The sequence below is a fragment of the Erpetoichthys calabaricus genome, chromosome 1 (genome assembly GCF_900747795.2).
Source record: "Erpetoichthys calabaricus chromosome 1, fErpCal1.3, whole genome shotgun sequence".
NCBI lineage: Eukaryota > Metazoa > Chordata > Cladistia > Polypteriformes > Polypteridae > Erpetoichthys > Erpetoichthys calabaricus.
The window spans coordinates 162,647,004-162,665,371 of record NC_041394.2 but is presented as its reverse complement, the minus strand read 5'-3'; the positions used below and the strand labels follow the sequence as shown (position 1 = coordinate 162,665,371).

The window sequence follows — 18,368 nt, the reverse complement described above, 5'->3', positions numbered from 1 at the left end:
AGGATCGGACCGCCAAGGTCCCCGCCTTCGGCCACCACCCAACTCACACTGCACCCGACCTCCTTGGCCCCTCCCATAGGTGGTGAGCCCATGGGAAGGGGGACCCACGTTGCCTCTTCGGGCTGTGCCCGGCCGAGCCCCATGGGTGCAGGCCCGGCCACCAGGCGCTCGCCATCGAGCCCCACCTCCAGGCCTGGCTCCAGAGTGGGGCCCCGGTGACCCGCGTCCGGGCAAGGGAAAACGGCGTCCAAAGTTTTCATTCATCATAGAAGGTGATGTGTAATTAACATTTTATGTATTGTGAAGCTTCAAGTTGTTAGCAACTTTCTAATTGTGTATTTGTACCTTGAAGTAAGCAACTCCTATACCTATATAAAGTTGAAAAAAAGGGTTAGCAGTTGATACCCCTATTCAGTACTAATAAATAATAGTTTGAAGCACATTTATTTAAATCTGAAAGAAATACATGCAATAGTGCTATGGAGTCAATAAAATTAGCACTGCCAGTAACCTTTATAGGGAATAATTACAGTAGATGGATGAAGTTAATAGAATAGGGAGAGGGCATACTGTACCATTTCCTTTTATATTCTGTTTAATTGAGAAATTAGGGGGAGAAGTTTAGAAAATGCAGTATTTTTGTTAAATTTATCGACAAATTAGAACTAATTTATATATAATGATTGCTTGATTTCAATCCTGGGGTCCATTAAGCTTGTACACCTTAAAACATAAATGAACATTTAACTTATTTAATTCCAAAACTTAATAAATGACAGGAACTTGAACGTGAAAAAATTAAACAGCTGATTAAAAAAATGTACCTTGAAATAAAGGAGTCTGAATATCCATGCCTCCCACAGATACCCCGCCTCCATGCTTCATTTTGATTGTTATATTAGCAGTTTCTTGGAAGCGTAAAGTGACAGACTTTGCACAAATCGCATCCCTGTCATCAGCACACTAAAGAAAAAGGAAAATGCATTTAATGATTACCAAATTATTCAGTATGTTAACTACCATAGTAAAGGTGGAAATAACATTTTTTGCATATATTTTGCATTATAATTTAAAATCATATCCTCAATGCTGACCCTCAACACGGACACTGCACAGGGTAGTGTGCTTGCCCCCCTTCTGTGCTCCTTGTTACCTTTCCTTTAATTTTCTGATAAAGCCACCATATAGGTATGATCACCAACAATTATGGAACAGTTTACAGAGAAGAGGTTTACCTGCTGGTGACAGGACAACAAACTGATACTTAATGTTACTAAATTCAAGGAACTGGTCATTTGACTTCATCAAGCAGAAGGTAGACCACACTGCCATCTGTATCTGGGTGGATGCATTTGGGAGAGTGAGCAGCTTTCAGCTTTGAGGATTGACAATCAGTGATGAACTGAAGGTAGGCACAGCACATTTTGGTTCCTTGTTAAGAATGCTCACTACTGCCTCTGCCTCCTCTGACAAAAAGCTTGCATTTTTCTATCTGTTATCACTAACTTCTTCAGGTACACAGTAGAGGACATCCTCACTAGCTGCATCATATTCTGGTATAACACCTGTTCTACTCAAGATCATATGGCTCTGTGATGAGTGGTGAAGGCAGCACAAAATATTAACAGCATCCAGCTGCCTTCTACTCAGTACAAATAGAACAGTTACTGCCTTAGAAAGGCAATCAGTATTATTAAAGATCTTGGCCATGCTACACAGTCACTTTTCTATTGTTTGCAAACCCTATAGGGCCATTGGTTCTTGCACTTAATAGATTCAGAGATTCTTTCAAGCCACAAATTGCAAGATTGCTGAGGAGCCAATTATAATAACAATAACTGTTACCTAACAAACAAGGCATTTATACTTGCACATACATATTCTATATAGTTCTGTGTATATGTACACAAAAAACTTAAATACTTTTAGAATTACCCAAGAACATAAAATGTCATCTGTATATAGATATATTTTGTGACTGTAGCCAATGTATGGCTAAAGGCTTGAGTGAAAGACTGAAAAACACTGTGGAGAGGGAGCATCTTTGCCTGGCACCTTTACAAATCTGAAAAGGGCAAGAGAAACTTTAATTAGTAAGAACAATCACCATGGGTAATGAATATAATGTCTATTACATTAATGAAATTTGTTCCACATCTTATAGAGTGCCTGACCTGCCACAGAAAATCTGATCAAACGCCTTTGAATAGAGATGGACATAAACAGAGCTGGAGCAATGTCTAACATATGCAAAATACTTTGAACACTGTCCATAGCTTGTTGCACTCTAATATAACTGGTGTGGTCAGGGTTGATCAGTTTGTGAAAAACAGACTGCAGGTAGTAATTGGCACACTCCTCATGCAGTGTTACCTGCTTTAGAAATAGAGTAATTAAGATTGAATGTAATGAGGGTTCAGTTTGTTTAGGATAACAGCAGTGTTTAATATTGGCAGATATGTTGCAGCTGGCTGCAAAAAGCAGGTAAAATATCAGGTGGCAGCCAGTCCAGGCCAGGAGCAGACCTCGGAGACTGTAGTGTATCTTTCAGCTCAGCCTTGGCATTTGGAGAATCAGGTTTATCAGTCTCTGACTAAATTATCCTGGGGAAGAGGTAGATTCTCAAAAACATTCAGCAGAGGAAGAACTGGGCTTTGAAAGTAATAAGCCTGAACAATAATACACAAGAATGGTTTTGTTCAGTAAAGTTTTTGAGTCATTCTATTCTTTCTGTAGAACTATGCCAACTCCTAAGTGCCTCCACATCTTTGCCAGATGGAATATAAGTAGTGCTAGCAATCTTTGGTAGGCTAGTACCTACAATCAAGGAAGAGCAATCAACTGCAGGGGATTAATCCATAGGAATAGATTCAGCCTGTCGGTCTTGATCGACATGAAAAAAGTCTTTGAACTGTGGTAAAAAACTTGAATCTTTGGGAAAAGCTATTTTATATATCTGGACAACAATTGGGGAAAATATACTATAAGATGGCTGAATTACCTACTTTGTAGCCAATTGTATTTTTCAGTCATTATTTTAATCCTTAAGATATGCCTAATGAAAAATGGTGCTGGCATTAAAACAGACATTCGGAAATGTTCCGCTTGGAAAATTCCTATTATTAAATAAAAACAAAGCCATTTAGAAATAAAAACTGCAATTAAATGTAACATATTTGTCAATTCTAAGGCAATGTAAGGCAATTCATAAAATAAACTTCATAAAAAAACTTTTTTTAACTTTTTCACAATTAATATTTCAATTTTGGCACAAGTAGTATTCTATTCTGTTCTAGGATGAAATGCCACCATGCAATAATCTGACATCATAAATCTCCACTCTCAAGTATTTTCTGGGTGCAATACATTCTATCCCTCAATTAATTTCCATATCTAAAGGAGTAGGCAAAACTTGATGTTCTTTAAATGTATGTCTAACTGAAGAGGATCCTAACATCTGTGTCTTGGACAACCCTGCGATACTGTGACACCAAAATGGGGAAAAAAAGACTTTAGATGGGTCTGTGCTAGCTTTCACTAACATGTGTCTTAACCTGGTGGTATATAATAACTGAGTTGTAGAAAACTGAATTATACAAAGAGTGATGGTTACTTCTTTTTATTGTTTCTAACACCCCTGCATTATATATTAAATCCTTTTTTTTTTAAACAAAGCCAAGGTGTGGGGGGGGCTTGTCTTTTTTTTGACACTAGTATAACACATGTTTATTTAATAAATAATTAAATACATACATAATACTTCAGTCTTAGGCCATTATATTTGTAGCACAGGAAATAGATTTTTCAAGAAGCAACCCAGTAAAAACTTTAAATAATTGTTGTGGAATTCTGTTTAGGAGGTTAAATCTATATAAATTACTTCCCAGAATCCCAGTGACAGCAAAAATAACGTTTTGTTCCACATAATTTTAAAATTGTATGACTCGAGCATATATCCATCCATCCATTTTCCAACCCCCTGAATCCGAACACAGGAGCCAATCCCAGCCAACACAGGGCAGGAACCAATTCTGGGCAGGGTGCCAACCCACCACAGGACACACACAAACACACACTAGGGTCAATTTAGAATCACCAGTCCACCTAACCTGCATGTCTTTGGACTGTGGGAGGAAACCGGAGTGCCCAGTGGAAACCCACACAGCCACGGGGAGAACATGCAAACTCCACGCAGGGAGGACCCGGGAAGCGAACCCAGGTCTCCTAACTGGGAGGCAGCAGCGCTACCACTGCGCCACCGTGCCATCCTCGAGCATATAGATATATGTAATTAACTATACTGCAGTTTCACAAACATTATATCAGTATACAGTATAAATATAGTATAGATTTTAGTTTTATATGCACTTCTGATGGTAAAGCATGCAACCTGATTAATTAACAATATTAAGCATAACAATATTAGCATTGATGCCTAACAGTAGCAGGTGATTGAGTCAGAGTCCCAATCAGGCCACAACCTGTCTGGACTTTGCATGTTCTCCCCATGTCTGCCTGCATCTTTCGTTGAAGTACTCTAGTTTTCCTCTAAAATACTAAAACTTTAAATTGTGATAGTAAGGGTGAGAGTGTGTGTAGCATGTAAAGCACAGGTGCAGTTACCCAAATGGCTCCTACCTTGTATCTGAAGTTGCCAGGAAAAGCATCAAATTCAGTTAAGTGTATTCAGAAAAATAAATAAACAGTTAATGGATTTAAGTTACTTTATTTAACAGACATTCTACAGTGAGTTTTGGTAAAGTCTGCAAAATTGAAGTATCACCTTAAAATAGAAACACACAGCAACAGAAATAAACTTTGTTGATAAAAGAATTTTGAAAAGAACATTTCCCACATCAAGCTAGAGCAGTTTGACAACACCAAGAATTCCTTCGATGCTGATAGCACTGTGCCCAAACATGAACAAGGCTTTACAAAACAAAGACAGGAAAAGAAGTTAGGCAGTATGTTAGCTCCTGTATAATCTTTATGGCTTTTATGAGTAGCTACACAATGAAAAATATCCCTTATGTGCATTTTTTTTCTTTTGTTAAGACTGTCTTGAAGGTTATTTGAAAAGAAAAGAAATTCTCCTAACATTTGTGAAATAACACATAATAATTAAGGAAAATGACTAACAGCATTTAACTGTTGTAAATCAACAATTAAAATTAATAATTATAATCAATACCTGCACTGTTTCTATGATGACAGCAAATGTATTTTCCCAGCAGTCTTTAGCAAACAAATAGTGGCAGATTCCACCAAAAGTAAAGAACTTGTTGTCAAAACTCTTATAATGAGATTGTCCAGTGACAAAACATTCTCCTGGCAAGAAAATATAATTAGAACATATTTAAAACACTTATGTCAGTACCATATAATACCAAAGACCACTCCTATATACACGTTAAGCAATTTACTCCAAGAAACTGAGTTCATAGTTTTTTCATGTATGTTTCATTTGCTTTTTCAGTTATTTACACTTTGGATTATACTAAATGAAATGGCATTGTTTTTAATTTTTTTACATTATTTGTAATATATACCGTATACTTTAAAAATAATGCTCAAATTTAGTTCCTGCCTTTTTGGATAAACTTAATATTATTTATCTAACGTCAGGCTGATAATTATGCTATAGAAATAGTACAAAATTCAAAATCTCACCGTTAGTTTTAGAACTTCAGAAGTTCCTTCATGCTCAAAGACTTTGAGCTTTTCATTAAAGTCAATACCAAATAGACTTGAATGAAACTCAACAATCTAAAACTAACCCTACTCTTTAAAATGTTGGTTCTGTAATGGGTCTTTACTGGTTTGTGTGGTTTCTCATTGAACAGTTGCTTGACAAAGAACCATTTCAGTCTGTGAAGGGTTCCTTGCTTATGCAACTGGTTCGTAGGGCTTTGAAAAGGTTCCTAATATGTGGTCAAAACTGAAATTTTTAATGTCTAGTAGGTGACCCAGCAGGGAACTAACAAAACAGGAAGACCTTAACTTTCTCTGTGTTATTCCTTAAAGCAACAGTCCTTTTAAAATAACAAAATCACTGGTATTTTACAAATCTGTTATCTGTTTATGGCTGTTTATGGAGCCATAAGGTTCTTATCTAGAACTCCCATGTGGATGGTTCCCCTATGACATTGGTTTGAAGAACCACTCTGGCACCTTTAATTTTAAGAGTGCACTGTGAGTAAAGTGGAAGAATATTTACACAGAACCAAAAATTACAGCTAGGCGGCACGGTGGCGCAGTGGTAGAGCTGCTGCCTCGCAGTTAGGAGACCCGGGTTTGCTTCCCGGGTCCACTCTGCGTGGAGTTTGCATGTTCTCCCCGTGTCTGCGTAGGTTTCCTCCCACAGTCCAAAGACATGCAGGTTAGGTGGATTGGCGATTCTAAATTGGCCCTAGTGTGTGCTTGGTGTGTGTTTGTGTGTGTCCTGCAGTGGGTTGGCACCCTGCCCGGGATTGTTTCCTGCCTTGTGCCCTGTGTTGGCTGGGATTGGCTCCAGCAGACCTCCGTGACCCTGTGTTCAGATTCAGTGGGTTAGAAACTGGATGGATGGAAGAATTACAGCTAGTGTATCAGTACACATGAGGACATCCATTACCCAACCCACTATATCCTAACTACAGGGTCACGGGGGTCTGCTGGAGCCAATCCCAGGGCACAAGGCAGGAAACAAACCCCGGGCAGGCCACCAGCCCACAGCAGGGCGCACACACACACACACACCAAGCACACACTAGAGACAATTTAGAATCGCCAATCCACCTAACCTGCATGTCTTTGGACTGTGGGAGGAAACCAGAGCACATGGAGGAAACCCACGCAGACATGGGCAGAACATGCAAACTCCACGCAGCGAGGACCCGGGAAGCGAACCCAGGTCTCCTAACTGTGAGGCAGCAGCGCTACCCACTGTGCCACCGTGCCGCCCACATGAGGACATGACACATGTAAACATCAATACACATACATTTAGACAGCTGTTCAAAACAATGAGCACAAACACAAATCCTCAAAATGAAAACCCTTAATCTGAAATATATTAGTATATTATTAATTTATTAATATGCCTATGTCTTTGGTTCACATTGCTAAATACTTTAGAGATTCTGCCATTCTGTTCAGTGTCTAGCTATTAGATTTATTTTTTAGTTAAAAATAATTGTAAAAAACATATATGCAAATGATTAAGACATTACTGAAATGAATGTATTAACTAGGAGGCAAATCTCAATATCAAACAAGGCAAAATGAAAAATGAGTGGCTTTTTGTGATTAGCTTTCTACTAATAAAGTGAAAAGGAGAACAGTAAATAAGAAATCATAAATACTTTGAAATCAATGTACAAAATAAGGAAAAACTAGAGAATGAAAGGTTTAAATAACTCTCACCCTCCTCAGCGCATTCCTAAAGTAAGAGTACAACAGTGAATTTTGGTTGAATATATATTCATATTTTAACATTTTAGTGTAAAATATTAATTAATACATATGAAGTCATACTATTTAAATCGATTATGGATTTACAGGATAAATCTAGGTCCAGTGTTCAGAATGTGTTTAAAGCAAATTCCCCCGTGAAAAAAATTAAATAGTACAGTTCTTTAATGCTGGCTAATTATTATGCATGCAGCAAATTGAGTAAGAATGTTAAATATGTAAAAAATTGCATTTCTGGGGGAGTAGAGTGGGGGAGATGTTTGTTAACAAGGCAATTCCTAGCAGTTTTTCCTCAGATATTCTGGTAAACCAGCAGAGAGCAGCCACTCTTTGAATGCCAGTAGTCTGCAGGCATTTACTTGATGGCAAAGTTTGTATAACTGGTGTCATCCTGGCCCTGTGAATATGTGAATAGAGTGTTTGTATTCCACATCATATTGATTGGACAAAAGTATATTTTGTTTTAAAACACTTCTCATATTTCCTTCTAATATGATTATTGTCACAAATCAAAAGCAAAAATTTTATATCTGCAATTATTGTACAATTAATGTTTGAAATATTTTAGATTGTTTACATGAGTCCTATATAATAACCGTGCTCCTTAAAAAGTAGATGATAAATGAATAACCTTAAAGGGAAGCCTTTAAATTGTGTCCAATTGTTGGAAGACTCTCATTCCAGGTGCTTAACATTTTAGACAATCTACTAAACACTCAAGTTGTTGAGTTCTGCCAGAAGTACACAGTTTGTTGCATTGTGAATTAAGTGTTAAAGAGGCACAACATAAAAAATAACAGAGATGCACTGTATGTACTTAACCTCCAGACAAAGTGGCATGCAGTGTTAGACTTTCATATAGACACAAAGGCATGATATGCACAATTGGCATTGTCTAAGCATACATGTACTTTTAAGTATTTATACAGCAAGTTTTGTTACAATGAGTCAGTTGTTATTGTCTTTTTTTACTTTTTTGTATTACAGATGTTTAAATATGTATGCAAACTATCCATCCATCCATCCATTTTCCAACCCGCTGAATCCGAACACAGGGTCACGGGGGTCTGCTGGAGCCAATCCCAGCCAACACAGGGCACAAGGCAGGAAACAATCCTGGGCAGGGTGCCAACCCACCGCAGGACACACACAAACACACCCACACACCAAGCACACACTAGGGCCAATTTAGAATCGCCAATCCACCTAACCTGCATGTCTTTGGAATGTGGGAGGAAACCGGAGCGCCCGGAGGAAACCCACGCAGACACGGGGAGAACATGCAAACTCCACGCAGGGAGGACCCGGGAATCGAACCCAGGTCCCCAGATCTCCCAACTGCGAGGCAGCAGCGCTACCCACTGCGCCACCGTGCCGCCCGTATGCAAACTAGATTGATCATAATGTTTTCCATGTAAGTTTTTATTTCCCACTAAAATTTCTATGTTGAATTAGTTAAGTGTTTTTGTGTATCTCATTTTAAAACAATCTTTTTCTTTAAGAAAATTATGATTTATCATGGCCCCTCTTTTTTCCCCTCCATTCCTTTTTTTAAGAATCTTTTCCAGGACACTTTATGGATTTTTAGGCAAACATCATATGAATTTGTTTTTTTATGGTTTTTGATCTGGTTTCCATTAAATGTGTTTTCTATTGTTTTAATAAAAAAGATCTCCAAAAAGGCATTTAATATGGCTCCTTAAGTACTTTGTATTTAATAATTTGCTTTAAGAGGTACATAAACAAGTTTCTTACAAACACTATAAACTAAGATTTTGTGAATGCAGTATTGTCTTACCTGGACATTCCTCATTGCTACATTGCCAGAAACCATGTCTGCAGACACTAGAATGGAAAACCAAATGTCCAATATATTAATTACCCAATTGAAAAAATATTAATACATAAAAAAGAAAATCAATGAAGAGGTATATTTTTTATCCTTCATGATCATTATTCACTCGCGTAATACAATATTTAGGAAATAAATGTTTGTTCTGATAACAAGTACAAGGGAAGATCTGTTCCTAGAAAGTGGCATCCTTTCTTGCTAGCCAGTAATCTGTATTAGCCACATAATGTTTATTTATCTGAGAAATGTAAAGTATCACTGGCACACTTTAGTCTGACGTCATTCAGATCCCATTCTTTATTTTGCTTCAAGCTTAGCTTAATAATTCTTAAATGAAGTCAATAAAATAAAAATTAACTTATAGAAATAAATTAAAAGCTGGCATTGGATCAATATGAGCTATTAGAAAATAGATATTGCAAGTATCGGGAACTATAGAGTAGAGCAACAGCACCATCTGAGAAGAAGAGGTTCCACATTTGGCGCTTGGATTATGATGGTAAAAAGTATCTTAGATGCTACTGTAAAGTCTTATGTTTGGGCTTAATTTATGCTTAATTTGTTTTAGATTATTTTTGATGTACATCTATAGAAGTTTACTTTCCTTCTAACAAAGCAGACAGTAAGTACACTGGAAATGTATTATAACTACAGGGATTTCTTAGCTAAATACTACTGCTCCAAAAAGTTTTATTCTTGGATTAAAGTGATTTCACAATTGAGTTTGAGGACTCTGTCCTAAGATTCAGGAGGTGATAGGCAAGGACTCCAGTAATAAGCAGAAAGAGTGGCCAAGTTAGAAAGAAACTTGTGAGGTGAAATAGGGAGTATTTTAGGCAGGCTATTGGGCAATTCATCCTATTTTATAGACAAATACCTTTGCTGCAGGTTTTATTTTCTTTCTGTTGATTTATTTTTTATCTCTCCCTTGAGTTACATCATTCAACAAATCAACAATTCTTGGATAAGTGACCTCCTGTGTATCTATATGAGTGGGATGCTCTATATAGTTGAGACCCTTATTGTTAAAATACTCCATCCTGACTTTATCTTAGACACTGTTTCTCATGAAACCTCAAGGTTGAGCAGTCTTTGTTAAAGCCTTCTCTTAATATGAATGTTGTTTTTTCTTTCAGTCAGGCTGGGTTTTCTCTTTTCTTGGTCATTTAACTGTATTTACTGCCCATAGCCTTAACTCATTTAATCAAATGACATTAACATACAATTAATATCAAAATGCAGAGGATGTATGACTGTGTGTAGGTGCGTGAGTGAGATACAGTACAGAGAGAGAGAGAGATGGTCAGCCACACAAAGAGAAGCATTTATAAAACCCACTCCTATGCTTAAATCCATTGCCCTGGACAAATAGCTACCTAGAGACTCTCAGGACTCATTGACTCTTGTAGTTGAGAAAGTTACTGCAGATGGTATGGTCTCTAACTACAATTTAATAGTGTGAGGCAGAGAAAAGATCAGTGGAGCCATGCAGGAGGAGCCACAGAAGATCTGAACTTCGGTGGAGGTGTTAGAGAGAGGCTGAAAATCATGTCAGAAGATTAAAGATATCTCAATTTCAACATCAAATAGTTAACATCAAAACCAAAAATGCAAATTTATATTCATACATTTGTAATATTTGTTCAATAAGCAAATTGCCACATAGGAACTCAGTGTGGCTCATGATAACGAAATATTGAGACAGCTTAGCTATTAGCTAAACAAACTAGCTTGATGAACTAAACAATCTCCTCTTCTTTTTCAAATTTCTTATGTTCTTATTATGATGGCAATTACTGCAAATAGTAAGATTTCTAAGTTTTGAAGTTTACATTCCCTTTAAATTGCATAATAAAAAATCAATCAATGGGTCACTTAAATAAAAAAAAGACTTTTCTGTCTTCAATGTTTTTTATTGTAAATGGAACATTGAGCATGGATTAGCATAGATCAATATCAAATGCCTATGTTTCAATAGAATAAATAATAAATAATTATAATAAATAATTATAAGCAAAAGTTAATGTCAAGCATGCACTAACCCTAAAGAAGTGAATCTTGTTTTGTGCAATCCTTCTACTGTCAATTTGCACTTCATGTATAAGTATGTCAGATGGTTATGTGGGTTACATTATACAGTAGTTTTACATACCATGTATTGCAGTCCTGAGAGATGCTAGATGAAGGAGGATATCGCTTCCCAGCATGAACACAAGAGCATTCTGATATATCAACACAGTGGTCATCATCAATAATCTTTCCCTCTGTGAAACAGAATAAAGTAGCAGTTCCAAAAAGGTGAGTGATGTACAAAATATTACTGCCTTATAAATACTGTTTAGGAGTGTTTAATGTGATATTGAAATAGACAAAAAGATATGTGCTTTACTGTAACTAAATTTCAAAATACCAATACTATATATTTGCCTGTGAACTTAAAAACAAGTGTTTTTTAACAGTGGCATCTGTCTATACATCAGTAAATAACTGTGCAACAATATCACAGTCTGCTCTCTGAATATTTAACTGTCTATTTCATTTTGTGCACACAGTTTACCATATTAATCTTGTCACATATTTGTGACGCTATTTAGATATTTGGCAGCCACAGCTTAGTGATTTTTAAAAACAATACCAAAACTGTACACCAAATCACCCACCTCATCCAAACCCATAATAGGAAATGTCATTCTTTGTCAGCTGTAGTTGGTGGCAGAATAGTTCCTTTCAGAGTCTTACTAAAATATTTTTTTCCATTTGCTGTGAGAGAATTGCTCTCAGACATTTTATTCTTGTGTCATTGTCTGTAATAAAAGGCCTTTGCCTATAATTACTAAGATACAGGTGTCACTGACACAGCCTCCTACAAAGAAGCTTGCTCACAATCATTGCTAGGCCAAGTGGAAAAGCACACTTTTCATAGTTTTGGGAACTTCTGCATGTCTTTGGTTCATGGTGTAGGCCACTAAAAAATACACCTGCTAACTTTTCTGGATGTACTTATGTTCCACATGGTTAAATTGCATATCCCAGTGACTGTCTGTCTCATCACATTGTGTAGTACTTCTTCAGTATGTGTACTCAAAAACGAAGTCCTTGAAGTATACAAGGAGAAATCCCAAAATTACACCATTTCCTTTTTACCCTTCAGATGCAATAAGCCTTTTACCTTTCTTAAACTCATTTTTGACCTCGTGTCTTGAGCCTATGGCAATTTTTCCTAGATTTTTAGCAACAGATAGTTCCTTCAGTCTGTTTTAATTTTGGGAGCAAAAAAGTCAGAGAGTGAGATCTGGAAAATATGGGAAGTGTGAAGCAACAATAATATTTTTGGTCAAAAACTCATTGATTTGTAACACAAAGAGTTCAGGTATACCATCATTGTACAAAATGCAGGTTTTGTATGTACCACTGCTCTGGACTCTGCAGTTCAGTATATTTTTACTGATAAACAGTCTGATCACAGAGAAACAGTTTATTAACATGAGCATTAATGTAAAAAAAAATCATTGTCTTGATGTTCAATGACCTTTAGAATAAATATCAGAACTATGCATCACAGTCAGTTCGGTACGATGTCACTTGGTGGACTGATTAACAAAACTGTAAACATGTGATACGTAACAGCATAGTTAATAAATAGACTCTACTCCTGAGCTATTGACCGATCCCGGGAATTTTTGGGTCCCCCCTCATATTTTTATTACCTGCTACTTTATGTTGACATAACTTAAAAAATAACATGTTTTAAGGCTCTAAATATCCTTTTCTAAGAGATGGACATTTGACATTGACTTTACTGTTTGAAAGCTTGAAAAACGTTGTTCTTGGGATATTTTGCCTATCATAAAAAATAAGTATTTTGTACACAGAAGATCAAAAAAATGTCGGGTTTGAAAGAGTGGAATGTTGAGAAATCTAATGTCTCCCTATGTGATAACCGCATAGCCAAATTTATTCCAAGTGGAATTAAAATATTAATTTGTAAATATGTGAATTTCCCCTTGGGATTAATAAAGTATCTATCTATCTATCTATCTATCTATCTATCTATCTATCTATCTATCTATCTATCTATCTATCTAAAATGTGCAAAACTTTAATCACTACCAAGTTTACTCACCAGGGCAGCGGCAGCCGTCCTCACACTCATTCTTGCAAACTTCATTAATATTCAAATTCTGACAGGTGTGGCTACAGGGAATAGTGCACTCGTTATATTCCATTCCCAGAGGGCATTTTGGATCTGTGGTAATGCAAAAATGAATATGTTAAGATTAAAGTTAAGTCAAAGGTCTGCACTTTTTTAAACATTTATTAACTTAGTAATGTAAAGATTCCAGCTGTAGAAAGTGTTGTTTCTAATTCTTGATGTTTATTACAATCTTTTCATAATTAGGAATTAAAGTTAAGGGAATTATCATTGCTTTATATTATAATAATATGTATAAACTTTAGTACTAATTAGACATGGCTTTATTTCAGATGTCCTGCAAACAAGTTTCTCATGTTTGCTCAGGGATTTTCTCATGCACCCCCAAATTCCTTTCTACCCTGATATTTGGATTACAAAGAAGCCTTATCTAGACAGAAAAATCTTTATATAAGCCAAAGGCCAAAAGTTCAAGATCCACTACTGACATCTTGGGGAGAATGAATAGCAAAGAGTAGCATTTCCTTGAGTTAATTCCTGATCTAAGACAATTCCACCCATAAGTGATAAGGCTTAATGTGACACTTTACCAACAGCATAGGTCATGAGGCAGGAACTAGCTCTAGGTGGGGCAATAATAATGACTGCTTTTTCTTTATTATGTGAGACTAACATGAACAAATCCATATATATTTGGCAATGATGTGATATTATTGAAGTATTTTGCCATAAAGATACATAAAATTGTTTATAGTCAACATAATACCGAAAGTTAACATGATGCATGCGAAGCATAAATCGTGAGAAAACCAGAGTACCTAAAACAGATGCACACTTTCAAGAATATTACATATATCTCAAGTTAATCAGAAAAACTTTACAATTTAAGCAAGAATTAAGTAATCTGAGTAGAATTTCAGGCTAAAATGATTTTATCAAATTACTAAAATGGACAGAAAAATCTGCTGTGCGTTTCAGACATCAACTATTATTTTAAATAGAACTGTAATAGTGCTTTGATTAGCCATAAAAGAAGACTGGAATATTTTAAGGTAGGGGTCCCCAACTCCAGTGCTGGAGGGCACCAGTGGCTGCAGGTTTTCATTCTAACCCTTTTCTTAATTAGTGCCCTGTTTTTGTTCCTAATTAACTTCTTTTGCATTCATTTTATTTGACTTGCTCTTGAAGAGTCAGACCCCTTAATTGTATATTTTTCCTTAATTAGCAGCCAAACAATAATGAAATACAAAATGAACCAGCATGACATGACCTGGCGGCATGGTGGCGCAGTTGGTAGCGCTGCTGCCTCGCAGTTGGGAGATCTGGGGACCTGGGTTCGCTTCCCGGGTCCTCCCTGCATGGAGTTTGCATGTTCTCCCCGTGTCTGCGTGGGTTTCCTCCGGGCGCTCCGGTTTCCTCCCACAGTCCAAAGACATGCAGGTTAAGTGGATTGGCGATTCTAAATTGGCCCTAGTGTGTGCTTGGTGTGTGGATGTGTTTGTGTGTGTTGGCACCCTGCCCGGGATTGGTTCCTGCCTTGTGCCCTGTGTTGGCTGGGATTGGCTCCAGCAGACCCCCGTGACCCTGTGTTCGGATTCAGCGGGTTGGAAAATGGATGGATGGATGGATGACATGACCTGACCATGCAAAACATGATCAACATTGTCGAACATACAATATCTAAAAATAAAGAAAAGGTGAAGGTCTCAGGAGATCTGATCAGGTCCCCAAAACATTTTAACAGTGCTCTTAGAAAAGAGAAAATCAACAATTTCGGAAATGTATGTTATTGCACAATGAGAACAGCAACAAGCCAAGTAATTAAAGAATGGGTTTAATTAACAACAAAACTCAGCACCTAATTAAGAAACTGGCTGGAGTGAAATTGGTTGGAGTTTGTTGGCTCACTTACTTCACATTTCATTTCTGCTTTGGTGCCATTTAAGTAAAGAAATGAAGCACTTCAGAGGAACGATAAAGAAATTCAAGGGAACAAATCTTTAAAAACAAATTCAATTACAATTAATTCAAAAGAAGTTAATTAGCAGCAAAAACAGGTCAATAATTAAGAAAAGGGTTAGGATGAAAACCTACAGCCACTGGGGCCTTCCAGGACCAGAGTTTGAGGACCCCTGTTTTAAGAAATACAGTGTTGGACAACAGACTCTTCCAAATGACTAAAAAAACATTTTTTCAAATTTAATGGTAGGATCATTTGGTTTTAGATGATTTTTTAATAAACAGCAGATAGAAATCAAATACATCAAGCAAAATGGGACAATAGAATGCTTTATTAAATCCAATGAGTAACTGTTTTGGGCATTCATTAGAGATGTGTTCCAGTCATAAAATATGATTCTATAGTTAAATTAAAAGATGCTCTACTTGTGTCTATAAAGAGATGGCTTACTCACAGCTAAGTGAAGGAGCTTAACTGCTACAAATACACACATACTGTATGTCTGAACAGTCTTTCATACTGCTATTGATTGTATGTCTTCTGCTTCTCTGTTCCAAGATAAAAGGCCACTGGTTGAGTGTTAAGATTTATACCAGCTAATGGATATATATGTTGAGCAGTGGCATTTTTGGTATGAAAATTATGATGGGACCACACACACCTTGGGGAGAGATGCTGTCAGAAAGGACAGAAGCCATGCCAACAATTGTGTGATTTGTCTTTTGATGCATTTCTGTGTGTGTGTGCGTGCGTGCATGAACATGTGATTGAGTGTGTCAGAGTGAGAGATGATCAGTTACCTAAAGGGTAAAATGTACAAAACTCACTTCTCTACTTAAATTCCTTAGTCTAGGTAGGTGGCCACCAGTGATCTTGAAAGGATGCTGGCTTGTATTGGCTCATAAAATTGGTGAAAGACTGTAAAGATGCTGCTGCCTCGGACTACAAGTGAGCGGTCTGTGTTGGAGCCGAATAAGTGAATTTGCAGAAGATAGGTAAAAGATGTTTGGGTCCTCATAGAAAGAGCTGATGAAAATCAAAACAACAGCAGCTGTGTTCAGTTGCTGCTAAAGAAAGAGATGACCCCAAGTAAAACTCACATGGGGTGACTGCATTTCACAATGTATTAAGCTACTAGCTCTAATGATGATAAAATGTTAGCCATATAACACAATAAAAATCATACATGATGAAGATTGCCATATAGTACCACCACCAAAGTAAAGCATTAAAATATATCTCAGCCTCAACATAAAATCAATTCTGAAAGCAGAAGCACAAAAGAGTAATACATTTCCAATTTTTGTTCAATGAGTAAAGTGCTAGATCATACTGTAGGTAAGTAATCGGCATGATTCATGATAAAGATGACAACTACTCCAGAATGCTCTACAATCCATACATAAAAACCGTGTAATGGATGGTATTTAGGGACTGCATCCCTGCAAGGCTAGACTTCTTTCCTTTACCTGGCTGAAAGATGTCAGGTGGACAGGAAGAATGGCAGGGTGTTTCCTGCTTTAGCCAGGAGGTTGGCAGAAGATGCCAGTGCGGAAGTGGCTATGCTGTGATCCCAGTAGGGGTTGGACTGAGAAAAAATAACTGAGCAGGATACCAATGTGATGGAAGGACAGGGGGAGGCAACATGCCAGAGAGAAGAGAGAATTGTGATTGTGCAAGCCATGTTGAGAAGGCTTTTGTAAGGTAAGGTAAGGTATTTGAAGTACTAGGGTGTATTTGATAAAATAAGAGTTTTAACTGAACCTGAGACCTGTGTCTGTGGAGCTGTCTGAGGTCACAAAGGTTTTTATTTTTAATTAAAAATCAGGGGCTTTGTTTATAAAGCTTACATACAAAAAGTGAGTAGAAATGTGTGTACGTGACTTCCCCTGCAAATGTCAAGATTTATAAAAGAAAACTTTGACGGGGAACTTGTGGATATTTACAGCAACTCTGACCCCTGCGTACACAACATTTTGGGTGAAGTGGACATTGACGACACCCTTGATCATGTAGAAAAATGCAGTTAAACCAGCTAAATGACGACTCGCATGCTTAATAATTTATTTCATTGACCGTTATTATAACTTGTGTTGATGTGGCAAATTACACCTCAAAAACAATGAAACAAGCCAATGCAAAGTATTAGCTAATAACACTGAAGAACGTTTTTAATGTTTCATCATTTTAAATCGACTACCTGTTGGCATTCCTCAGGGAACTGGTCAGCAGGCCAGGAATATCTCCATCAAGTTTCAGTTATTCAAGCCTGCTGTACTTGAAGCCATTAACCGACCGACAAGTCACTACATTCAGTTTTTGTATGTTTTGGGTGTACATATGTTAAAAAAAGGGTTTTGCCAACATAAAAAGGAATTTTAAGCAGTGTCCAGTTCTTCTAACATAATTGGAGCACTTTATTGCACTCATATTGCAATAAGGGCATCTAGCGACAATGAAGCTGTAAACTGTAAGCAATTACATTGTATTAACACACAAGTCATCTGAGATGTGACTGGCAAACATTGTTTCTCGATGGCCTGAGACAACCCATGATTCATTTATTTTGAGGCAAAGTAGCTTTGATGGATGTGATGGTAGTGTCTGGCTTATTGGAAAGGTAACTGGCTAAACCTTTTCCATTGTATATGGCCTGTGCTATTCATTGTAACAGGAATCATGTCATTACATGTGTCAGGTGCTAGCAACTACACACTCAGACGATTGTGCCTTACACCTTTCCCACACCCCCAGAACACAGAGGAGAGGTGCTATAATGCTGCATATATTTCGCACTCAGTTGCATAGCACAGTCAGATACAAATACTGTATGATTGGCTGTCTAAGGGTGAATCCTTGCACATCCTGAGTGGTGCCTTTCATTCTGTATGCTTGTCTCTTCCATCCATGCTAGTTAAATTATTTTAATTCTGTATCAACAGTAATATGAA

The 18,368-nt window shown here is 37.1% G+C and overlaps 1 protein-coding gene across 1 annotated transcript in view; it reads right to left on the bottom strand.

The window, feature by feature from the left end:
* Positions 1-18,368, bottom strand: part of vwf (von Willebrand factor) — a 227,436-nt gene that overhangs the window by 171,612 nt on the left and 37,456 nt on the right. The window contains exons 8-12 of the mRNA XM_028808181.2: positions 13,428-13,550; positions 11,457-11,568; positions 9,251-9,297; positions 5,192-5,328; positions 825-963 (exon numbers count right to left, since the gene is read on the bottom strand). Of these exons, the coding sequence (XP_028664014.2) occupies positions 825-963; positions 5,192-5,328; positions 9,251-9,297; positions 11,457-11,568; positions 13,428-13,550 (558 nt within the window). The remainder of the gene's footprint in view (positions 1-824; positions 964-5,191; positions 5,329-9,250; positions 9,298-11,456; positions 11,569-13,427; positions 13,551-18,368) is intronic.